General features: G+C 42.4%; 1 protein-coding gene across 3 annotated transcripts in view; it reads right to left on the bottom strand.

Moving 5' to 3' along the window:
* The window catches only part of TCEA1 (transcription elongation factor A1), a 32,678-nt gene extending 8,614 nt beyond the window's left edge, over positions 1–24,064 (bottom strand). Inside the window, exons 1-6 of one of the 3 annotated variants that reach the window (XM_040972569.1) lie at positions 23,874–24,063; positions 15,280–15,342; positions 9,059–9,164; positions 3,996–4,083; positions 1,579–1,721; positions 500–556 (exon numbers count right to left, since the gene is read on the bottom strand). In XM_040972569.1, the coding sequence (XP_040828503.1) occupies positions 500–556; positions 1,579–1,721; positions 3,996–4,083; positions 9,059–9,164; positions 15,280–15,342; positions 23,874–23,936 (520 nt within the window). In that variant the 5' untranslated portion in view covers positions 23,937–24,063. Of the gene's footprint in view, positions 1–499; positions 557–1,578; positions 1,725–3,995; positions 4,084–9,058; positions 9,165–15,279; positions 15,343–23,873 lie in introns of all 3 variants that reach the window. The other 2 variants (XM_040972568.1, XM_040972570.1) reach the window with 2 other exon arrangements.
* Between the last annotated feature and the right edge of the window lie 2,144 nt (positions 24,065–26,208).

Below are 26,208 nucleotides of genomic sequence, written 5' to 3'. Positions count from 1 at the left end.
GGCCACAGCAGAAGCTGAGTTCTAGAGAAGATCCCTTCCTAACACGGATGTCTCCTCACCAAGGACATTTCCAATCACACTGTCGCCTGGATGCTTCTTTCCTTTTGTCCCTATTCTCATGAAAGACTTTCTCTTGCAGTGTGAACACACTGCTCTTTGGGATATGAGCCCTGTCAACTGCACATGCTCTGCTGAACCATATGAGAAATCATCATACTGTGAGTTTGCTTTTCATGTCCTTCCAGATAATTTTGAAATCCGAAGTTACATTCTCAATTTGAAATGCAGAAAAAAATACCACCAATGCTGTGTGCGTTTCAATAATGACAGGAAAATCAAAAGGATTAAAATAATCTAAATCCCCTTCTCCTTTCCAATCAAAACAGTGCAATCAACACAGTAACTTAGGAGTAAAACTTAGAATTATATTCCATAAGAAAAACTACAATTAGACTACTAGATTACTTAAGAAAACTATGAATACATGTAGAAAGGATATCTTCCTCAATTTGAGAACCCAATTCTTCCTCATCAGCTCCAATGGCAACATAGTCATCTAAAAGAAGATTAAAAACAATTTAATTGCAAAACTTAAACAATTTTTTCAATTGTAACACTTTAAAAAATTCCAAAACAAGGTTAATTAAACTGCATACCTATTTCTTCAACCCCATTTGCCTTATAAAGAGAATCCTTAGTCAGTTTCATTCAACTCTGTTCCTTACTACCCACTAGACTCCTCCCTGGGCTTCACCTAATATCCACAGGGCTCCTGAATTGATGATTCCTTATCCCTTAGGAGTAGGGAAGTAATTGCTCTAGCATGCAGTTCCTCATTTCACCACAACTCCATAAATTTTGGTTGCTCCAGCAGAGAGTAGACAAAGTTATAGAAAGAACTGTCTTGCCTCCTGGGACTCAGGCTTCAATGCAAAGAAACCATTCAATATCTGCCAATCACACACATGGACATACTCAGAAGAATCCTATATGAACATTCAAAAGGATAGAAGGAAATAGGAACGAGCAAGAAAACAAGAAAAAACAGACACTGAAGGAATCAAAGCAGAAAGGATAGAGGAAGGAGAAAAACAAGTTAAATGAGCTATGGTTCAGAAGAACAGAAAAGAAAAAGGATAGGCTTGTTGACGCTGATAAACATTTTTGCATATGAAACACTAACGCCAAAATTTTACTTGCTAAAATTGGGAACCATGAAAATAAGTGTCTGATATAGAAATCAAAATCTACACACACACAATTCATATACATGTGACAACTCAGTATTATTAGCTTACAACCTGAGGGCATGGTAATTCCTTTGTAGATAAATGCAAGGAAATCAAACATATGTGGAAAAGTTTAAATTACTAGGAATTTAGAAAGTTGTCCACACAGTAGAAACAATCTATTTCTGAAAATCACTTGGAAATGAGCAACTACACCAGCATGCCTTCTCCTCACTTCAGGGACTCCTATTAGCAACAACTTCTCCCTGGGTAAAGCAGATGTGGGCATCTCTCATTGGGATGGGAAACATGAGGTGGGGACAGCAGTTCTGAAATACACTAAACTTACCTCCTGTTCGGAGAGCCGCAGCCAACATCTCCCTACACTTTAACCGCACAGAATCCGAAGTGCTTGGTGCCCGAGGAAAAGATGAAACGTAAGTATCTCGAGCATTTGTCTCATCCTTTCTGCTGCTCATATTGCCACTGGAACTACTAAAATATACAACACAAGCACATACATACCAAAAAGAGAAGGAAAAAAATGCTTTTAAAGTAACAACATTACTACATAAGAAAAAATTTTGTCCACAAAATTAAAGTTACAAACTTTAAAATTTAGTAGTCTAATGTTTTTTAATCAATTATTTCACCCTGATTAACCTTCTAAAAGCTAAGCAATTTTTAATGAAAACAGATACAAATATAACTCAGCAAATGCAAAGCACAACTCTTGGTTTTAGGATAGAGCTGAATAGGCAAGACTAGAGAGCATGAAAGCTCTCAAGTAAAAAGAAAGAAAGAAAAACTGTTTCAGAAAGTGCTGTTCCTTCCCATTAAACCAGGAGTTCCCAATGAGACAATCTCCTCAGGATAAAAGCCATGTGCCATGGGGACGTAAAATAAAGAAGTTTAAAATTTAAATTTCTCCCAAATAATACCAATTAATCCTAGATGTTAGGACAGTTCAATAATTTCCAGTTGACCTACTCATTTTAACTGCTTATAATTAACGTTTTACTTTGGGTTTTTAGTAAATTTTTTCTAAAATATAACTGTCTTACATTTCTGCCACAATCTCAAAAACTTTAAAGTACCCTCTATAGGTCTAACTTGTTATAATGCTGCCATCTATCTAAAATACAATCAGTGCTAATCTTTAAGTAACAGGGTCACTGGGAGTGAGATGGCCACCTAAGTCCTCTAGGTTTAGTCAGTTCCCCTGAAGCCTTCTCTGAGACCTTATCAGAGAAATAGACCCAAAGGATATAGGTTTGCACATGATGACTTTTCATGTGTTCTCCCAACCACACTGAGTTTCTTCAGAGCCTGCACTAAGGGTTTACTGCTATTCGTATTTTCAAAATATTACAAAGCACCTGTCAATGATAAATAACTGAACAAATCAATGTTAAGATATTTTTTAAAACCACCTATTAATTACCTAAAGTATTTTTGCTTCTCTATGCCTGTGACCAACTGTTCAGCACAACTTAGAAATTTCCTGGGCAGATCTGATGGAGCTTTCTCCCCACTAGTTTCACTAATGCTGGCCCTGTTCTTAGATTCTGGTACCTTCTTTCAAGCACATAACCTTTTCAAAATTTCTGTACTTAAAATGTAGACCCTTGCTCAGCTCCAGTCACTTTGACTGAAACGCATACTTTCCTTTAAAATAAACCCCAGACTTGATTCTGCAGTCTTCTTCACTTCTTTAAGTGTATATTTGTGTGTGCAAGGGTAGACATCAATCACTTAATTTACCAGTTTTCATACATAATTCTATGCTGCTGAGGATAGGCTCTATGTCTAACTTAAATACATAAAACTATAAAAATGTTTGTATGTTTATATGCTTTAGGCATTAAATCAGTAACTCTAAATGCAACACAATTGAAATACGTTAAAACATCCTGCATAATAACAGTCCGTACTTTGCAAAAGTATCAAGGTCCTGAAAGACAGCAGAGTGAAGAACTACTTCAGATTAATGTAGTTCTTAGAGAATTTACTGATATACTTAACAGCATAAAGAACATAATATTGTTTTGTGTCATTACTACCTCAAAATACCTCAAAATTACCTCAAAATAAAGAGAAAATGCATAGTGTACTAAAAATTGTGATTTAACCTTACCATTGCTTATCAATTGTAATCAATAGTATTGACAAAATGTTAAGTTTTAGAAAAGAGAATAGAGTTTACTTGACACACACACAAAAAAAATACAATCCATACATGGCTTTTTCATAAACTGCCTGAAGGTCCCTTATAATCATCACCTATGTGTCTCACCTATTTTGATAATACAAGGTATACTACACAACATAAGGCATGTACAGAAAAGAATAAATACAGAGACTGAATAAGAGCTAAGGCACAACTTGAACCTTTCATTTCTTATCTTCACATTCTTAGTTAAAAAACAAACAAACAAACAAAACCCCACACAAAATCCAGGGCTGAAGTCAGTCTAAGAAGCAAAGTATTTGCTATTTGTATTTGTATTCTTAATTAGTACTGCATTATTGAATCTATAATATTAATAATTTATATTTATTTATGCAATGTATTTACTTCTCTGAAATGTTTGAGAAATCTTGTCGAGAACACGAAGACCTTCAAATGACTGTCTATGTACAATGACTACTTTCCTTTGATCAGAAAACAGGAGTGTAGCTATAGGACCATGAAGCATGCAGGAAGTGATGTGGCAAGACCACTTTCAACTTTCAATAGAAAAGAATTTCCGCAATGTGAAATACCTTTCTTCCCTTGCCTCAGGGCTATTCTGTGATGTAACTGCAGATTCCTTTTTCTTTTCTTCAGAGTCTTTCTCTGTTGATGGTCCATCTAAAAATTTATAATATTCATAAAAAGTTAGTGCTATTAAAAAAATACAAACAACTAAAATATACTGAGCATCCACAGGCTATTTACTACCTCTCCCTCAAAACCAAAATGGTGCTTTCCACAGGTAAATATGCATGTGGGTATTTTTCATGATCCATGTGCAGCCACCCACACCTAAATACATTTTATCATTTGGTGAAAACTACAAACTCATATGCTAATGGGGAGGAAAGTATAAACAACAAAGGAAGCAAAGAATTAAAAAAAAAATCAACACTGTCATTTTCAAAAGTAAAACAATCATACATACCAATATTGTTTTAGCAATATTCACCTTTAATAATTTTCATAAAGTCAAAACAGCTTAACTAATGTAATACTTAGTAGATTATTTTATATTCATTTTAAATCAACCACAACTGCCAAGAGGCTAGGTTCAGGAAACACTTGAGTGTACCTCAGAAATCACCTCACTCCTAGACATTTTGCTCAACAGTGGTTCACTGGTTCACTCTCCAAATGGTCACAAGGGAGCTGAGCCAATCTGGAGTCAGGAGCTTCTTTTGGGTCTCCCACACAGGTGCAAGGACCCAAGACATTGGGCCATCCTCCTATGCCTTCCCAGTCCACAAGCAGGGCGCTGGAAGGGAAGTGGAGCAGCCAGGGCATGAATTGATGCCCATTTAGGATCCTGGCATCTGCAGGGGGAGAATTTAGCCAATTGAGCTATCACACCATTTCTAAGTAATCTTCAGGGAAAGATTTTTCTAATATATGGATATTTTCCTAAATTCCTAGTAATACTGTTAACTAGTCTACAGACCACTGTCCTATCGTTGACTTTTTTAGCTATGGAAAAATTCTCCCGTTCCAGAATCCAATACAACAACCATAGATTCCATTTCAGTTTTCTTAAAATTAGACTTCAAACTTTACACACTTTACAAAGGTTCAGTCCCTAGTTTTCAGGCTCTTGTAATATTTTTCTTATTTCTATCACTGCCTTTGAAACTTTCAAAATGTTTGCTTTTCTTGTATTATCTTCCTTGTAAGTTTAATGCCTTCTTACACACAGACTGAATACAGGGCCATGGCACAAAAGAGATGAGCCCAAAACACTTGTGGTATCAGATGTAAGAAAGTTCAAAAAACTGCAAAGGGACTGAGCATTTATCCTACTGGTTAAGACGCCCATGTCCCACGTCAGAGTACCCAGGTTCTGTTCATGGCCCCATTTCCTAATTCAGTTTCCCATCAACACAGATCTTGTGAGGTGACAGTAATGTTCCAGTCACCCAGATTTTGTTCTCAATTTCTTCCTTCAGCCCCAAGATACCATGGCATTTGGACACTGAATTAGCATACAGAATCTCCTGTGTTCTGAGTCTCAAATTTCTAAAAATAAATAAATAAATAAAATTAGAAAAAAGGAAAACAAAACAACAACAACTGGTAGGCTTATCAAAAGAACACAGGAGCAGAGCTGAAGAGGCACAGAGGCCAAACCCGAGACAGCGCATATTATCAAAGTAAATCTGAATAGTAAAGAAATGCAATCCACTGAACAGACTAGAAATCCACAGATCCACACTAATAGTGGAAAAACAACTGAGGGTAGAAGGATTCCTTCTTAATAGTGAAATGATTTATAAATACTGAAGTGGGAAAGAAGTGTTAATCAACTGGGATAGGTGTTTGGTCTAGCATTTTAGAAGGCAGTTAAGTTACCTACATCTTACATCAGAGTTCCTGGGTTTGATAATTGGTGCCAGCTGCAGGTTCTGACTCATGCTCCCTAACACAGAACCGATGTGGCAGTAACAGCTAATGACAGAGTTCCTGACAACCACGCAGGAGATATGAATTAAGTTCCCAGCTTCTGACTTTGGCCTTAGCTGGATTCCTCTGCAGGTATGTGAAGCAAAACAGCAGATACGACCTTTGTCTCAAAGAAACTAGTTTAAAAATACCTATATTTAGGGCCCGGTGCGGTGGCGCAAGTGGTTAAGGTCCTTGCCTTGCACGCCCGGGGTTCCCATATGGGCTGCCGGTTCTAATCCCGGCAGCCCCGCTTCCCTTCCAGCTCCCTGCCTGTGGCCGGGGAAAGCAGTCCAGGACGGCCCAAGGCTTTGGGACCCTGCACCCGCGTGGGAGACCCGGGAGAGTCTCCTGGCTTCGGATCAGCATAGCACTGGCCGTTGCGCTCACTTGGGGAGTGAACCATCGGACGGAAGATCTTCCTCTGTCTTTCCTCTGTGTATATCCGCCTTTCCAATACAAAAAAAAAAAATAATAAAAATAAATCTTTAAAAATACCTATATTTAAAAATCATAAAAAGGACAAATCTCTATATCATAAAAATGGTTTTATAGAAAACCAATGAATAAACATTAATAGAGAAAAGGTTAGATAAAATTCAACACAGTTTTAAGATCTTTAAGAGTATCTTTCTTACAGAACAGCAAAAAGGAAAATAAACTATAATTTGATTAGATTTGATAACTTAAGAAGGAAAATTGTGGGTATATAACCTGATATCATTATGAGAAAATAACAGATAAATCTTACAGAATATGTTATTAAAATAAATGGGGGTGGAGGAGAGGGAAAAGGCCATGCTGTGGTGCAGCGGATAAAACCAATGCCTGTGATGCCAGCACCCACTACTGTCACCAGTTTGTGTGCTGGCTGCTCCTCTTCCAACTCAGCTCCCTGTTAATCTGCCTGAGAAGGCAGCTAAAGACAGTCTCTGCAACCAACTGGGAGATGAGGAGGAAGCACCTGGCTTAACTGACCCAGCTCCAGCTGATGTGGTCATCCGAGGAATGAACCAGCCAATGGAAGATTTGTTTTTCTCTTTAACTCTGTCTTCCAAATACATACATACATCTTAAAAAAGAAAGAAATGGGGTAAAGGTAATTGTACTGTTCAAAATGTCAATGTCATAAATCAAGAGAGGGACTGCCTTGGAGTAACAGGTTAATTTTTTGCTTGCAGCATCAGTACCCTTTATGGGTACTGGTTTGTGTTCCAGCTTTTCTACTTCCAATCTAGCTCCCTGCTTTCGGCCTGGGAAGGCAGCGGAGGATGGCTCAAGTCCTTGGGTTCCTACCTACGTGGGATACCCTGGCTGCTAACTTGAGATCTGCTCCACTCTGCCTGTTGTGGCCAATTAGAGAATAAACCAGTGGATGGAAGACTTCTCTCTCCTGTTGCTCCTTCTCTTTGTAATATCTATTTTCTCAAATAAAACAAACAAATCCCTTAAAAGGAGAGAGACAAAAGAGGAGAATGAGGAGGGGTGGGGAAGAAGGAAGTAGAACAAGGAGGAAGAGAAACAAGAGAAGTGTAGTTAGTCTCCATGGATCTGCGCCTTCCTGGCCTATGCTGGAGCTCATGAGGGTGCAACACACTGCATCCCAGCAGAAACCGGCAAGGGCCTTGGCAAACTGAGACCCCACTTTGACCTGATGGCTGATAGGAGGTCTGGAACTAGACAGTATATATCGTGCTTGGCAGGTCCCCACCTTGCAGTAAGGAAACGGGAGATCAAATTAGGGGATGCTTGCAGACTGCTCTTGTCAGGAAGGACTGTATCTAAAACTGACCTTTAAGTTGAGTGGTGGCTATGAGGGATGGGGGGACCAAACAGGTTACTGTTACTAGTGCTCTGGGCTTCCTGTTTATCACCCTGCATATAAGCTTCACCATTAGACTCAATAAATGGATTGACTGTTTGACTCCTAGTCATCTCCTTTCTCCGGTGGACTTCTGCCAGACCCCTGCCACCTTATCTTGGGATCTTCCAGGAGGACGAGGAAAGCAGCCTCAAAGAGGCTTATGCATGATTCCAGATGAAAAAACCAGATATGGGATCCCAGGTTTGACATATTGAGACGATTAACAAAACTACAATATGGACTGCAATTTAAAGTACTGCACCAATAACAAATTCCTTAAATTTTCTATACTATGGTTCTATGAGAAAATATGCTTGCTCTAAGGAAAAACACTTAGGCATTGAAAAACAAAACAATACTGCATGTTCTCAATGTGTGCAAGCCAAAATGTCAAAAACACAGAGGAAGACAACAGTGGTGAGCAGAACCTGGAAAAGGCGAGAAAAGGAGAGATGGAAAGAGAAGACAGAAGTGCAGGTGAAGAGGAGGAACACCTTTAATTGTCCTAAAACACAATGGGACAACTATAGTTTGTTTGTTTTTTTTTTTAAGATTTATTTTTATTGCAAAGTCAGATATACAGAGAGGAGGAGAGAGAGAGGAAGATCCTTCGTCTGATGATTCACTCCCCAAGTGAGTGCAACGGCCAGTGCTGCGCTGATCCAAAGCCAGGAGCCAGGAACTTCCAGGTCTCCCACGTGGGTGCAGAGTCCCAAAGCTCTGGACTGTCCTCAACTGCCTTCCCAGGCCACAAGCAGGGAGATGGACAAGAAATGGAGCTGCTGGGATTAGAACCGGGGCCCATATGGGATCACAGCGCATTCAAGGCAAGGACTTTAGCCGCTAGGCCATAGAGTTGGGCCCACGGGACAACTATTGTTAATAACAAAATAGCTAACAAAGACGACGGTGAATGTTTCCAACACAAAAAGTTAACAAATGTGTGAGGTGATGGACGTAACAATCATCTTAATCTGATCTCAAGGATAATTACTGTGTCAATTATACACACATGTGTGTGAGTATGTATCACATATGTATGTTCTTCTTTTAAGAATGCACCAACTTTCCCTTGGAGATAAACTCTTCTTCCCAAAGAGCTTATCTAGTATGTGTATCAGAAGGCAAGAAACCTAAATCTGAGAGGCCCAAAAAATGAAAAACTTCTTCGAGATCAAACTAACCCCATATTACCAAGCTTATGAGGAATATGCCCCAAATTTAGAGAGAAAAAAAGTGCAAACATGAGAATAAATTAAATAATAAAAACATGTATGGGAAGATAAACTGTACCTAATAACTTTTTCCAGGATTTGATGAGAGACTTTGCTAAAGATGTAACTTCTTCATCTGTACTTTGCTTGCGAATAGCATTAACTGACATTCCGATTCTTGTAGACTGCAAGGCAACAATACAGCAATACAATACAATAAAATAATAAAATAATAAAGTTGTACATCAATTTTATTTCAAGTAATTTGGCATTCTACCCAACTTATCTTGTTTCTCAAGTTCCTATTTCCACTTCAAGGTAACAAAAACAACAACAAAACTCTTCAAATATTTGTATTCTTATGCCATAGACTTAAGAGACATTTTTTTTTCAACTTAAACACTGCACTCATCAAAATGATTACAGAGACCTGCAAATACATAACTTACTACTGTAATAAGGCTGGCAAACATATGAAATCAATCCTTTCATGGAAAACTGAGGATAAAATGTACAATTGTACTTGTAAAACATAGGGCATGCCGAAGAAATCATGACTAATATATGTGTCTCTTTGATTTTAGACATTCTGCATATATTACTCCACAGAGCTGAAACTTACTGAGTCTATCTAAACATAAACTACTACTTACAGAGGTTTAAAAGACTTTTTTTTTTTTTTGGCCTTTAACTGGCTTATAAGCATAGATATTAAACAGATTCAGAGGATGTAAAATTTAACATGTGATATTATGTACCCAGAATGCTATCTGGAGCATTCATATTCATTAATCTTCCTAATAATTCTTAAAAATTGAAATCACTCTACTTTTTAAACAGAATTTCTTTTTCTGTCTCCTTTCTTTCTTCCTCCCTCCTTTTCTCTTTCTTTTCTATCTCTGAAAGGCAGAGATACAGTGAAAGGAGAGATGGATTGACAGGTTCTGTCCATCTGCTAGTTCACTTTCCAAATGAAGCTGGGCCAGACTGAAGTCAGGAGCCCAGAACTCCAATCAGGTCTCTATGTGGATGACAAGCACCCAAGCACTTCGGCCTTCTTCCACTGCTTTTCCAGATGCGTTTTGGGAAAGCTAGATTTGAAATGGAGTAGCCACAACTTCAAACTGGTGCTCCCATGGGATGCAAGTTTCGCAGGTGGTAGGCAGCATAATTTGCTGAGCCACAAACACCAGACCCTCATTTGACTTAGTTCTAAAGATGAAAAGACTGGATGTAACAGTAAATAACTTTCCCAGTATTATACCATTATTAATTGAAAAGGCTGGGATTTTAATTTAGCTTTGTCTACTTACAAGGTATATGCTCTTTCCCACATCAATGGTTTTCAAGTGTGTTCAAAGATCATAAAAGCATTGGCAGTGCAATTAAAAATGACCAAAAAAATGGTTAATTATTTAGCAACTTTAGGCTGTTAATAGACAATCAATTCCTAGTACTGAGAGAATGAACCCCTGCTATAAGTTTTAAGGCAAAAAAATAAATTGGTACTTAAGGTTTCCTTTAAATAATTTAACTCAACAAAAACACAAGTGTTGGGCAAGAATTTAGCATCTGTGACTGACTGGTATAACCTGTGTTATACCGACTGGAAAGCTTGGCATGGCAGGTGAGGTTTAACAGCAAAAGATTAAAGCACAGGCTATTTTAATTATTAAAAAGACAGTGATTGGAACCAAGGTTGTGACACAGCAAGTAACGATACCATCTGCTATGCTGGAATTCCATATGAGCACTGCTTCATGTTCCAGCTGCTCCACTTCCAATCCAGCTCCCTGTTAATGTCCTAGAAACCCAGTAGAAGACAGACTACGAGCTTGGGAACTCCTGAACGCACCTGGGACACCCAGATGAAGATACAGGCTCCTGGTTTTAGGCTGGCCCTGGCTACTGCAGACATTCAGAGTGTGAACCAGAGGATAGATGAGTTCTCTCTCTCTCTGTGTAACTCTGCCTTTCAAATAAAAAAAAAGAAAAGAAAAAAACCTAAAGACCATGATTGGGCTGACACTGTGGTAAAGCTATCACCAACTTTGATGTGAGAACTCATTTTGAGTGCCATTTCATGTCCCAGCTGTTCCACTTTTGATCCAGCTCCCTGTTAAAGAGCAGATGGTCCACGCATGTGAGTCCCTACTACTCACGTGGAACACACAGAAGAAACTCTTGGCTCCTGGCTTTGGCTTGACATAGCCCTAAGACACTGCAGCCATTCAGGGAATAGGCAGATGGAAACTTCTATCTATCCTCCCCTTTCTGTAGTACTTTCAAATAAATAAGCCTTTAAAAAAATCAATGATTATCCAACCCGACACTGAAGAAACTCATACTGATAATAAACATGCTAATAAAAGTAATAGATTATCTAGTCAAAATAAGAAACACAGTTGCTAAGGAAGAATAAAAAGTAAAAATCTGAAATAAGTAATTTTTTTCCCTTCAGAAGGTATTTTTGGGAAAACAGAAGAAAGCAGTAAGAGAAAACAAAGCACCACAAAGCTATCTGCTTAAATAACCAAGCCTTGATTTACCTCTAAGAATTAAGCAGACTCTAGGAATTTTTCCCAGAATTGATACCTCAAGACTTTCCGGATGCAAAAGGTACCCTACAAAGGGACTAGCTTTGTGGAACAGCAGGTAAAACCACCGCGAAATGCCAGCATTCCCGAAGAGCACCAGTTTGAATCCTAGCTTGCTCTACTTCTGAAACAGCTCCCTACTGAAGCACCTGGGAAAAAGCCAGAAAATGGCCCATGAGCTTGGGCCCTTGTACACATATGGAAGACCTGGATACTGCAGCCCATTTGGAAGTGAGCTAGCAGATCGAGGACAACTCCCTCTCTCTCATAAGTCTGCCTTTGAAATCAAATAAACAAATAAATCTTTAAAAAATTTGTCTTATTGTTAGCAAGCAAATGGTCCCAGCTCAAACCATCACACTTAGTGAAGTAAGCCAACCCCAAAAGGACAAATATCATATGTTCTCTGATATAAGACAGTTGATATGCAAAGTACAACACTATATATATATATATGACCTGTACAAGGGAGAGGGAGTTTGTATATCAGAAAGTAATACACAGTATGCATCTCCACACCCAAGGGAACATAAATAAGCCTTCACATCACAGTACCATGGGTTTCCTAACTTTGCCTGTACTTACCATGTCACCAATATTTACATACTAGAAAATTAAACTGTATTGAGGGAATGAACTATTGAGGTAACACAGGGACAGAAGGTGGGAGGGGGAATAGGGAGCGAAAGAGTAAGATGAGCCTCTATGCTTTTAAAGCTGTACTGTGAAAAACAATAAATAAAACAAAAACTGACAAAAAAGTATTTTGTGCTTAAGTAACATAAGGAATTATGGGGTTAAACAGCTTTGTTGACTGCAGGACCGATCCAAGTTTTTAGTAAACTGCATATTGTGAAACTCTAGCAGAGAACTCGTCTTCTTGGCTTATGATTTCTTTAGACTGTGAAGTATATACTTAGAAAGGCACTATCCTGTAGGGACAGGAATGAAATAAACCTATAGCAGGCTCATTTTTAATTTGATAATTTTATGTGGTCCATGAATGATGGTCATTTGGGCAGTGAACCAGCAAATGAAGATCTCTGTGCATTTATGTGTACCTTTCTTTGTAATTTTTTCAAATACATAAAGAGTGTCTTTAAAAAAAAACACACACAGAATGAAAGAAAGAAATTGTGGCCAGTGAGATGCCTCAATGGTTAAATCCTCACCTTGAAAGCTCCAGAATCCCATAGGGGTACCAATTTGTGTCCTGGCTGCTCCACTTCCCATCTAGCTCCCTGTTTATGATCTGGAAAAGCACAGAGGGATGACCCAAAGCCTTGGGACCCTGCACCCACATGTGAGACCTGGAAGAAACTCCTGGCTCCTGGATTAAAGATTGGCTTGGCTTAGGCTGTTGTGGCTATTTGGACAGTGAAACAACAGATGAAAGATCTTTCTCTGTCTTTCTGTAAATCTAATCTGCCTTTCCAATAAAAATAAATAATTTCTTTTAAAAATTATTTTTATTGGAAAGAAAAAACTAAAGCAAAGGAGAGATTTTCCATCTACTGGTTCACTCCCCAAATGGGTACATTGGCTGGAGCTGAATTGGTCTGAGGCAAGGAGCCAGGAGCCAGGAGCCTCCTCCTCATCTCCCATGTGGGTGCAGGGGAACAAGTACCCAGGCCAGCCTCAGCTGGTTCCCATGCCACAACCAGGGTACTGGATCAGAGTCGAGTAGCTGGGACATTAAGCAGCCAGTGACACAATTAGAACCCAAAATGAATGAAATCTTGGATGACATACCACAGATTAACTTAAGTCACGCTGTTTAATAAATAAAGGAGAAGTACTGTGCAATCTCACTTGTAGAATTTTAAAAAGGTTATTTATAGAAGTTTAGAGTATAATGTTGGTTACCAGAAGCTGGAAACCACAGCAAGGGAGAAGGGATAGGGAAAGTCATGAGTACAAAACCATAAGAAGTAATGATGTTCTACATAGAAGGACAACTATAGCTAATGCTAATGTATCTTTCTCTTAAGAAAACAGGAGCTGGCACCATGTCAGTAAGTTAAGCCTCCACTTGTGTCACTAGCATCCTATATGGTCACTAGTTTGTTCAAATCCCAGCTACTCAACTTCTGATTGAACTCCCTTCAAATGCACCTGAGAAATCAGTGGAACATGGCTTAAGTGGTCACACCTCTGCACTCACACAGGAGACCCAGCTCTGGTTGTTTATGTTGTCTAAGCAGTGAACTAGCAAATGGAAGATATCCATCTTTCTCTCTCTTGTTCCCTTTCTGTTTCCTCTTTGTAACTCTGCCTTTTAAATAAATTAATTAAAATCTTCAAAGAAAAACTTTTTTTTGGAAAAAAAACTTTTATAAAAAGGATTTTAAAAATGTTTGAGGAAATAAGTGAATTTACACTAACTGAATATTACACAGTACATGGCTGCATAGAAGTATTACATATTCGTGCATAAACATGATGTTATTTATAGTTGTAACAGTTATAATCTTAAAAATGTTAATTACTGGGGTCGGCACAGTAGCCTAGCTGATAAAGTCCTTGCTTTGAAGGCACCAGGATCCCATATGGGTGCCAGTTCTAATCCCAGTGGCCAAGCTTCCCATCCAGCTCCCTATTTGTGGCCTGGAGAAGCAGCTGAGGATGGCCCAAAGCATTGCAACCCTGCAGCTGTGTGAGAGACTCAGAAGAAGCTCCAGGCTCCTGGCTTTGGATCGGTGCAGATCCGGCTGTTGCGGCCACTTACAGTGTAAACCAGTGGATGGAAGATCTTCCTCTCTGTATATCTGACTTTCTAATAAAAATAAATAAATCTTTAAAAAATATATTCATTACTGAATGAATCTGCTACATAAAAAATGTCCAAAACTAGCCCAAAATATGCATACATATCTAAAGATTTATTTATTTTTATTGGAAAGACAGATTTACAGAGAGAAGGAGAGACAGGAAGAAAGATCTTTCATCTGCTGGTTCACTCCCCAAGTGGCTGCAATCGTCAGAGCCTAGCTGACCCAAAGCCAGAATCATGGAGCTGCTTCTTTCTGACTCTCCCAAATGGGTGCAGGATCCCAAGGCTTTAAGCCATTCCTCTACTGCTTTCTCAGGTCATAATCAGGAAGCTAGACAGGAAGTGGAGCAGCTGAGACACAAACTATTGCCCATATGGGATCCTGGTGCATGCAAGACAAGGATTTAGCCACTGAGCCATAGCACCTGGCCCACCAGCCCAATGTATTAGTTTTTCTCCCCATTTATTTCCACATCTTCAATCCAAACCAACAGCATTCTCCTCTATGACACTGAATTGAACTCTGCAATGGACTCCTCATTATAAAATTATAATTATAAAATATTTAGCCAGTGCTAAAAAGGGAGAAGAGTGACACCTGTCAATCTCACCATGAGGCAAGGTTCAAGCTGGCAACATCTACTGATGACAGATCCAGAACATAAAATCCTGAGAAAACAAATCAAGGCTCCAAGTCTAAACTCCTCTCACAATATGATTTCACTAGCATTATCAACCTGGGAGATTCAAGTTTTATTCTTAAGGAAGGTAAATAATTTTTCTATAATGGGAATTTAGTAATCAGTTATGTTACACTCTTTTTTAAAAATAGGGTAATAGTTTACACCATAAGACAATACAACCTTACACTGGTTTTAAAGTTACAGTATTTAATGAGATTCAAAAGCTGTGACAAATTTAAGAACATACCTGTAATAATTCCAGAGTCATAGGAATATTCTTAAGTTCCTTCAGCAAATCCAAGGCTCCAGCCTGTAAAACAAATCAATTTCATACTGAATATCTGAACACTGAAACAGGAACTAACCTCATTAAGACAGAAACTCCTGCCAAGCATGTCCAGGCCCAAGTGAAGACCTGGAGGCACGGCTGTGATGTCGCTCTGCCTCCCATGGGGCCCAACTACCCCTTTTTCATGGCAACATTAGTTAAGGATGGTAGGTCTGCAGACCTCCCTGGAGATCCGCTGCCCTCCTGTGAATCTGAAGAAGACAACAGACACTCTGCCCTTCCACAATGAAGACTGAGGGAAAAAGGTCGCAGTCCCTGGCAACAGCTCCCAGGGCACTGCTAAGCATTTGGAGGATCTCTTAAGAGGTTATGTGGAAATGAGCCTAGCAACTAGTATTGCCATAGTCTTTTGAATTAAACAAGAAATTGAAGCCCATCAAGGCCAAGAAGTTACCAGAGGCTGAAGAGGCTCTGTGTAAGGCCCTGGAAGCTGTAGCTGCCCAGGGCAAGGACAAGAAGTCCTGGTGTCTCCAAGAATTGCCACTGGTAGGAGACCCGAGAGAGGAGCTTTGGAAACTTCTTCATCGGGACACAGTCCCGCAGGTGAGCACAAGAACCAAGGCAGGGGGCAACCCAGATCATGCCAGATTACAGTACCCACTGGCACATATGTGGGTTAGGTCTGGAGACAGACCTGTCTGGGCCAGTTCATAACATCCACTGGCAGATTGGAGAACCAGAATGGGAGCAGGAGGAGCCAAATCGGGCAACAACACCAGCCAGCCAGTTCACATTAGGGCCAAAACAGCAATCAGGCTGGGCTGGGATAGGCTGCAGCACTCACCAGCAAGAGCTGGAACAGGGGCAGGCTAGACCAGGCCAGACTGCTCAGTAAAATTATGGATGCTGATATGAGTCAAGTCATGCCAGTCTGTGGCCAGCAGGGGCTAGGTTTGTGAGTTCCAGGGGCAGGGGATCTGACAGGGCCTGCGTAGCTTGGCTCAGATCCTGGGGTTCACCAGCGTGATGGGGACCAGGTTGGTGAACCTTGGGGTAGGAGGATCCCGTGGTACTTGGATCGCGTGGCTCAGGTTCTTGGGCCCACCTGCGAGGGGAGTGCTGGGTTCGTGAGTCCTGTGGGTGGGGAATCTGGCCCATCTGGCTGATGATATGTGTAACTCATTAAAATATGACACCTAAATACCCGACAAACCAATGAAACAGTACATCCTAGAAAAAACAGAATCCCAGAGAATATCCTTCACTACGCATCCTAAAGGAGAACTTTAGGATGAGCTTTCATGATATTGTACTAGTCTTCTTAAATATGAAATCAAGTAAAGGAACTGACATTGTGGCTCATCATGTTAAGCTGCTCCCTGCAACACCAGCATCCACATCAGAGTGCTAGTACTCAGACACTATGTTTCCAATCCAGCCACTTGGTAATGTAGCAGAGGATCAAAGTGTTTGGATCACTGCTGTAAACGTGGGAAACCCAGGTGGAGTTTTTGGCTCCTGGCTTTGAAGTAAGAAATTGCTTTCTATTCCTCCCTTCCTGTGTCACTGTGTCTTTTTTTTTTTTTTTTCCTTTAAGATTGATTTTTATTGGAAAGGAAAATCCAATTTTACAGAGGAGAGACAAGATCTTCCATCCACTGGTTTAATCCCCAGATGGCCACGACAGCCAGAGCCAAGCCCATCTGAAGACAGAATCTAGAAGCTTCTAGGTCACCCACATGTGTGTAAGATCCCAAGGATTTGGGCCATCCTCCATTTGCTTTCCCAGGCCATAAGCAAGGAGCTAAATGGGAAGTGGAGTGGCTAGGAGAAGAACTGGTTCCCAAATGGAATCCTGGAGCTTGCAAGGCAAGGATTTAAGTCATTGAGCCATCATGCCAGGCCCCACAAATGATGTCTTACTGGGGACTACCCAGATTTCATTGAGGACATTATAAAAACATGGCATATAAACCATAATAGCTTGATGAAATGTGAGAATTTCTGGAATGCCCAAATAGATCTTAAGTTTTAGCTAACGAACTATGGATCTATATCTTCCATACGTGTATCTGTATCTCCTACTATGGGCGTTTTCTTCTATCAACGTCTCCACTTCTGATCCAGGATCAACTATACAGGAAGAAAAGAAATCACGTTTCTAAGAGTTCCCGCAAAGGTCTCCTCATGCCTTATATAATGCTACCTGTCACATCTGCAATATGATATGGTTTAAGCTGTTATCCAAGTAGAGGAAACTTTCCTTTCCTTGTCGAATCTCTTGGTGATCAGATGCATGATAAAAAGAGAAAGCGAAGTAACACTCATGGAATAAAACTTCTATGATTGGGCCTGGCACAAGCCTAGTGGCTAAAGTTCTGACCTTGCATGCACCAGGAACCAGTATGGGTGCAGGTTCTATCTCAGCAGCCCTGGTTTCCATCCAACGCCCTGCTTGTGACCTGGGAGAGCAGTTGAGGACAGCCCAAAGTCTTGGGACCCTGTGCCTGCATGGAAGACTAAGAGACGACTCTGGACTCCTGACTTCAGATTAGCTCAGCTCCAGCCATTGCAGCCATTTGGGAAGTGAATCAGTGGATGGAAAATATTCCTCTCTGTCTCTCCTCTCTATCTGCTTTCCAATAAAAAAATAAATAAATCTTTAAAAAAAAAAGTCTACAATCTTTTTCATAATTACAATTTTCTAATGAGTTAAAAAGTCCTCAGTCTGGGGCTGGCATGATGGTATAGCATACTAATCCCGTACCTGAAGCTCCAGAATCCCTTATGAGTGCCAGTTCTAACACAGGTGACTCTATATTCAATCCAACTCCTTGCTACCAACCTGGGAAAGCAGTGGAAGATGGCCCACACCTTGAACCCCTGCACCCATCTGGAGTCCCAGAAGCTCCTGACTCCCAACTTCAGATCGGCCCAGCACTGGAGGTTGCATCTGTTTAGGGAATTAACAAGCAAATGGAAGACACCTCTCTCTTCTTTTCTCTTTGTAATTCTTTCAAGTAAAATAAACCTTTAAAAGTCAAGTTTCTTAAAAAAAAAAAAAAATAGAAAATTAGGATGATTTTAGTGAAACTGGCAAAAATAGATGATTATTAAGTCACAGTAACAACTTTTGAATATTGCTATGAGCTATGTATAGTATAAAACACTTTATATTCATTATGTCATGGCAACTCAGTAAATCCTACGGAAGCAAGCATCCATTATATCCATTTTGCAGATGATGAAATTAAAATCCAGATATATTAACTTGTACAAGTATATGCAACTAACTAGAAAAGTTAAGAATCACTATAATTCTGTCAAACTATACTCCATCCTCTCTCAACAAATACCCATTAACAAAACATATCAAGCTCTGCTCTGTTTTGGGAATATAGCAATGAGCAAAACAGAATGCCTTCTGATTTCACAGAATTTTAAAACAAACAGAAAACACTGCTGTTTCAAACTTTTCTATTACATCAAGAAAAAAAGATATACCCAGAAAAGGACAGTGACCTGCCCAAGGTCATACTGATGGGAAGTGTAATACTAATGACAAGAACCATACCTTCCTGCCCTTTATATCACTAATCTTTTCATTTATCCACCAGACAGCTGTACTCTGTGAGCTCAGGGGAACAGCACTAAGGAACAACAACAACAAAAAAAGATGCATTCTCTCATTGCTCAATCATCACCTACCTCCACATGTCAAGTCTGAGATCACAGCATCCCCTACAGGTAATGATGCAAGAGAAAGAAAGAGTCTAACCTCCAGAGTCAAATGTAGTTCACAGTAGGGCTGAACAACAAGCTAAAGCTACTTCATTATTAACACTGCTGGTACTCCTATCTCTCAAGGAAACATGTTCTTAAAAACATGCTGTTCGGGCCGAGCCTGGTGGCTCAGCGGCTAAAATCCTCGCCTTGAAAGCGCTGGGATCCCATATATGCACCAGTTCTAATCCCGGCAGCTCCACTTCCCACCCAGCTCCCTGTTTGTGGTCTGGTAAAGCAATCGAGAACAGCCCAAAGCCTTGGGACCCTGCACTCACATGGGAGACCCAGAAGGAACTCCTGGTTTCTGGCTTCAGATAGGCTCGACTCTGGCCTTTGTGGTCACTTGGGGAGTGAACCAGCGGATGGAGGATCTTTGTCTCTCCTTCTCCATGTAAATATGACTTTCCAATAAAAATAAATAAATAGATCTTAAAAAAACAGACTGTCTTAAGGAATAAAATGGACAAATAAGGTAACATAACAGATGAAGTACCCTGACACACAGAAGATAACTGGTAAGAGGTACAATGATATAGGAAGAATTATTTCTATCTTAACAATATTTCCAAAGACCCACAGGAAACCCATATGAGGGTGCCAGTTCATGTCCTGCCTACTCCACCTACGCAGCTTTTTATTAATGTGCCTAGAAAAGCAGTGGATATCAGTCCCAAGGGCTCGGACCCCTACCACCCACATGGAGGCCCTGCTGCAGTTCTTGGCTTCGGTCTGGTCTAGCTATAACTGTAACCAGCATTTGGCACATGAACTAGATCTCTTTCTGCCTTAAATCATCAATAAAGAAAAGAAACCTTAATCCCACCCAGGAACGCTCTTTATGAACTTCCTAACTTAAGGTTCCCTGGTGCAGCACTGGGACTAGGCAAGTTAAGCTGGCACCTGAGATACTAGCATCCCACATCAGAGTGCCAGTCCAAATCCACTGGCTTCTCCTCTTCTGATTCAGCTCCCTGCTAACATACTTGGGAAACAGCAGAAAAACGGCCTAACTACTTGAGGCCCTGCCACCAATGAGAGATCTGGATGGGGTCCCAGACTCCTGGCTTCAGGCGGTACACTGGGACGGAAGAAATTTTTCTCTTTCCCTCCTTCTCTCCCACCCCTAGCTTTCAAATAAAAAGTAAGTCCTTACACCCTTTATAATGACAAATCCAGGTTATTATACTCTAGGCATAAGAAAACACTTTATATTCACCCACTTTTTACAAAATAGCTCCAATTTGCCATCCAGAAAAAAGCATATTAAATGATATTAGGGAACTTAGCTAAAGTTCAGAGTAAAACCTGGTTATTGACACCACGTCAAAATAACAAAAAACAAAATCTTAAGTGAAAGACAGCCTAAACCTAAAATGTTAAAGTACTTCCTGGGTCCCTGCAGCCTGAGAACACTCACTCTGTACAACCATGATGAAGACCTTTTGCCATTAAACAAGGGGCAATAATACTCTAGGCAGTCCTGGGCACAGGATATGGGGTGAGGATTCAAGGAAACCTGTCTATACTAGCACAGAAAGTGGTCTCACTTCCTGGCCTTCTAAACACTTCACTGTACTCAGTCATGGTTCAAACACACATCCAAGAGTCCTCCAGAGCAACCATGTAGCTCTGGAACCAGGCAGCAGTGCTAGCTTTGGAGGGTAAGACTCAAATGCACAAAAACCTTCATTTGGCCACATACTATTTATTAGGTTTAGGGCAATTCACTTAATTCTAAAAATACTTAGTCTCCTCATTTCTAAAGTAATTAACTTATAAAGATGTCTGAGCAATAAATAAGTAGGTATGGTGTGTGTAGAATGGTGTATGTATATGATGGGAGGGTGGGTTCAAATTTTTTTGTCTCAAAGTAAGCTTATTTTCCTTCTATTTTCCACAAACTTTCTGAAGTATCTTCCTAAGTTCTCTACTTGCCGATCACCTGGCTCAGAGTAACAATTCAATAAATGGTTGCTACTTTCAGTGTAAGTGCAAAGCGCAACAACCTAGGGTTTTACAAAAACAAAATGACAGCCAACAGCAACAGCAGGGTTTGACTTTGTTGATTTAAATAATTATTACTCGTGGAACAGTTTGTCATTTCATAGGATAAAAACATTAAAAACCAGTTTATGAGAGAAAAATATGGAAGCCACAGGAAAAGAAATAAATTTGTAACAAACCTTCAATCTCAAAATAAGCTCATTAAAGTATGGAATCCTTAGGCTATTTGTGGGTAGACTGTGTACTTCGGGGAGAAGGAAGGAGTGTCATTCTGACCTTGCTCTTTATTTCATCAGCCTGTTTGAACTTCTAGAGTGCAGACATGAAAATGTAGGAGGGCATCTGGGACCTGGGGAGGGTGGGAAATTGGGTGGGCCTTCTCCCCTAATACACCCCTTTAAACATGAAGGAAACAATATGGAAATAGTCTTACCCATTTTCCTATACCCCTTTTTACCCTAATTAACGATGTAAAGATTGTCAAAAATATAATAAAGAAAAAAGAGGGGAAACAAGAGAAAAAAAAAAGAAAATGAAGGAGGGCAGAATAAAGGAAAAGACCCAAGTTTACTTTTTTTTTTTTGGAGGACACATTATCAAACTGGTACAGCTTTTGAACTACTAGGAAACAGATCTGAGATGAGACAACTAGATTCAAGGACTACCTGTGGAGTCTACCTCATTCTTTCCCACACTGGTCACTAACTGTTCTAGAAATCTGATTGAGAATGATAAACACATTCCTAACTTCTCCATACCTGCCCACTGAGGAATTACACATTTTAAGAAGCATTCATTGCAAGGAAACAAACAAACCACCACAGATACTCATTGCAGTCCAAGTCAGACAAAACAATTATCCAACAAAACACTGCCCATTCCCCACTCCCAAGGCTTTTACTATAGCACACAGATGGGCTCCAGAGAAAATGTTTCCAATTTAAACAAAATAATAAAAGGGCAAACTAGGGCTGAGCGTCTAGCATCCCATCCTAGAGTACTCAGTCCCAGCTTCCGGTTCACTGGCACCTTGGGAGGCTGCTAGGGTCCTCGCCATGCAAGCTGAGAAACCTAGACCGAGCTCCTGTCTCCTGGTTTTACCTGGCCCAATCCTCCAGCTCACATTTGCTGAGTGCATCCCTTCCCTACCTTCTAAATAATGTCTAAAAAGTGATTAGCCTATCAAAACAACATAACTATCATAACTATCGTGGGCATATGAAAGGACTGTATCAATAAGAAAGATGGCACAGGCCATGGGGAACAGAAAACAGGAAATACTTTAAAAAGCCAATTGCAAATACTGATTAACAGAGTATAAAATTAAACATTGGGGCAAAGCACCTGTTAAAAGGAAAAGAGGAAGAGAGGATGTTTGTAGTCTTAAGTACTTAATGTTAACATTAATTTCTGATCTGGCTACCACATGCAAAGTAGAAGACCTGGTTACTGGCTTACTACAAACCACTCAGTACTTAATTTAGTTAGAGGTCCTGACTCACTGGCTGCCTCAGCCTGCTCATCTGTAAATTCGATGCACCTTAGGTACTGCCAGCTGTGAGAAACAAACGTTTTTGCACAGATGTTCTGGAACTCTGAAAATGCTGTGCACAGTCAGCGCATCCCTTTTCACCTTGGTCTACATGGTATTTATTCATGATTGGGAGGAAATCATTTCAGGGACACCGGCAGTGAAAATATACTCTCAGCATGGAGGAACAAATTCGGGTGCAGAGCACCAGAAAATTTTATCTAAACTGTGACACCCCCGGGGGGGGGGGGGACAACAGCACAGCAAGGTGATAAGACAATTCACAGGGACCACAGGAGAGCAGGTTCTCATGCACGTATCCCAGCACTAACCACAGACCACTTTGGTAAGTACCATCAATTCTGTTTGTCCCACTCCATCGACCAGCACACCCGAGTGGGTGTGTGGTCATCACGGCGGTAGCACACACTACTACCTGGCAAAAACCTACTTTCTGAAACACGTTTAACAACCTGCCTGTCAGATATGACCTGCGACATACCCGAAGTAAACAAATGCTCGTTTGGTCTTTTCTTTAAAAAAAAACAAATAAACAAAACAACCACTACCCTGGAATTTCGCCTTTTAATTCATCAGCACTGTCTCAAAGCGACCACAACGCTGCACGGAACGCTGTTCGGCAATCCTTCTAGAATCAAGACTAGAACACATTTCCCTATAACAGCGAGGGCTTCCTCCGCCCTGCAGCGCCAACCCTGGCCTGGGTAGGAGTGAGCACTACGGAACGGCGAGGGGACACCCCGGGACGCGGCCGGCAGGATGTGCGCTGCCCCCCCTCGGCGCTGCCCTGCCCGGGACGCGGCCCTCCTAGGCGCTCCACTGCCCGGCGTTCCCATGCCCGGCGCTGCCCTCCTCGACGCTCCCCTGCCCGGCGCTGCCCTCCTCGGTGCTCCTCTGCCCGGGAAGCGGCCCTGCCCGGCGCTGCCCTCCTCGGTGCTCCTCTGCCCGGGAAGCGGCCCTGCCCGGCGCTGCCCTGCCCGGCGCTGCCCTGCCCGGCGCTGCCCTCCTAGGCGCTGCCCTGCCCGGCGCTGCCCTGCCCGGCGCTGCCCTGCCCGGCGCTGCCCTGCCCGGCGCTGCCCTCCTCGGAGCTGCCCTGCCCGGAACGCGGCCCCCGCCGCCCGCCCGGGGCTGCAGGCCTGCCCCGGCCCACCAAGGGGGCGCGGAAGCCCTTCCGGCCTCGCTCCCGGCCCGCGCCGCCCGCCGGGCTCACCGCGTTTTTCTTCTGCACCATCTTGTCCATCTTTTTGGCGATGCGGATCACTTCGTCGTCCATGGCGCCGGCAGACACTGGCCTGCAGGGGACGAGGGCAGACGTGAGCGGGTGTCCGGCAGCCCCACCACCGCAGGCCGCGGCCTACAGGGCCTCGCTCCCAAACCAGCCCCGAGCGGCGGCGGCGGAGGCTCCTCCCCGCAGGCCGCACTAGTCGAGCTCGCGCGCGTCCCACAGGCACTGCTAATCGACTGCGGATCGCTGAGGGAGCTGGGCAGGCGTGGAGGGCGGCCCGGCTTCCCGCCAGACGGGTTTTTGCCGAGCGTCCGTCTCCGCCCAGGGCGCGTCTGTCTCCGCCCACGGCGGGGTTCAGTCCCCAGCTCCCTGGGGGGCTGCCTGGAGCCTTAGAACCCGCCGAGATCCACGTAGCTTGAATGGGATTCGTGTTCGGAGGGTGGAACTTTGCCGGTTTGAACGTGTGTGGGAAGCCGGGCCGAGCAGTCTCCCTGGTGGACTGCCAGGTGGAAAAACGCAACCCGCCCCCTACCAGGCCCTGGTGGCACGCAGCTGGTCCTTTTTTCGAGTTCGTTTGTGAGCGCCATGAGCACTGAGCCCAGGACTGAATATCTAGAGTGGAGTAATAGTTAACAAAGAAATTAAACAAGGCATCTCACCTGCTTCTGAAGGCACTGGAGGCAGTTAGCGTCCTTAAGGCTTGGCTGGGCTGGGCTTTAGGCACGCGGCATGAGGCTTGCCTGGGTCCCCGTCCGAGCTCCCTGCTAATGCGCCTCAGTGTCGTCAGCTGGCACCTCAGTGCGTGAGTCTCTGCCACAGACGGCCACTGTGGGCATTTGGGGATTAAACCAGGTCCCTGAAGACTGTCCTGCCGCCTTTCACATGAAGTATTCAGAAAGGCAAGGTAGAAAGATACATATTGTTAGTAGAAATTGCAGACTTCTTGAAAGGGCCTTTGCCCAGTTAACATCGTTAATTTTTAAGATTTTTTAATTTTTTTAAGATTTTTTTTTATTGCAAAGACAGATATACAGAGAGGAGGAGAGACAGAGAGCAAGATTTTCCATGCAAGGATTTACTCCCCAAGTGATTACAAGGCCGGACCTGCGGCAATCTGAAGCCAGGAGCCAGGAGCTCTTCCGGGTCTCCCACACAGGTGCAGGGTCCCAAGGCTTTGGGCCGTCCTCGACTGCTTTCCCAGGCTGCAAGCAGAGAGCTGGATGGGAAGTGGGGCGGCCAGGATTAGAAGCGGGGCCCATATGAGATCCCAGTGCATTCAAGGCAAGGACTTTAGCTGCTAGGCCAAGCTGCCAGGCTCAACGGACCCTTATTTTGTGTTTCAATGGCAGAAGTACAGAGATACTTTATAGGATTACTCACTCCCCCAAATGGCCACAAAGGCCAGAGCAGGCTGGGGGAGAAACCAGGAGACACAAGCTTGCCTCTCACGCAGGAACGGGACCCCCGAGGACTCTGCTCCTTTCCAGGCCAATAGCAGAAATGAAGCTGCTCAGACTTGAACCAGTGCCCAATATTGGATGCAGGTGCTGTTGCCAAGGCTTAGCCTGCAGTGCCAGCCCAACACCTTTTCTTACCAACTCATGCTATTTATAATCATACCCAACACTATCAGTGATCAAAATCTGCGTAATGCTCTTTATGAAACAAAGTAATGGATCCCTGACTCCAGCCACCGTGTGCACGTGCTGAGCTTTCCCTGGGCCTGCCTGGGCTCAGGGGGCTGCTCCCTTTGGGGTGAGTACACTGAAGAGGGGAGTGTCTGTGGCCAGGGCAGGCACAGGGCCCACCTGTCACCATCGTTGGGCAGGGGATGGGATTGGGGAGGGCACGACCTTGGGTCTGGGGCTGGAACTTCTGGCAGCCTGCTGGCTGCTGGTGGATCTCAGGCCAGGGTGTCTTCATGCTCAGATCCCTGACTCCAGCCACTGTGTGCACGTGGTGAGCTGTCCCCGTGCAGCCAGTGTGCCATTTGGTGCCAGGCTCTGCTTGCTGACCGCCCAGCCAGGGAGCTCTGGGGTTTTGGTTCTTTGAATCGCTGCTTAGGTAGCTCCAGGTTGAACCCACTGTGCTTCTGGGATGTGAATCAATCCTAAAGACTCCTAATGACAATAACTCTTCCTTTGAAGAACTTGTAATCACTGAACAATGCTGACCACTGAACACTAGTCCCTGCAAAAGCTAAGGCTCAGGGCTTGTCCAGCAGGCTCATATCCTATTACCTGACATGATGATGGATCAGGAGACAGGTCACATTAGGCAGGGCCATGACATTAACTAGCACTTGAGAACCACATGCGGG

This window comes from Ochotona curzoniae, unplaced genomic scaffold (genome assembly GCF_017591425.1).
Source record: "Ochotona curzoniae isolate NIBS_2020 unplaced genomic scaffold, NIBS_Ocur_1.0 contig_2318, whole genome shotgun sequence".
Classification (NCBI taxonomy): Eukaryota; Metazoa; Chordata; class Mammalia; order Lagomorpha; family Ochotonidae; genus Ochotona; species Ochotona curzoniae.
The sequence above is the reverse complement of the archived record's forward strand: the minus strand, read 5'-3'. Positions and strand labels throughout refer to the sequence as shown.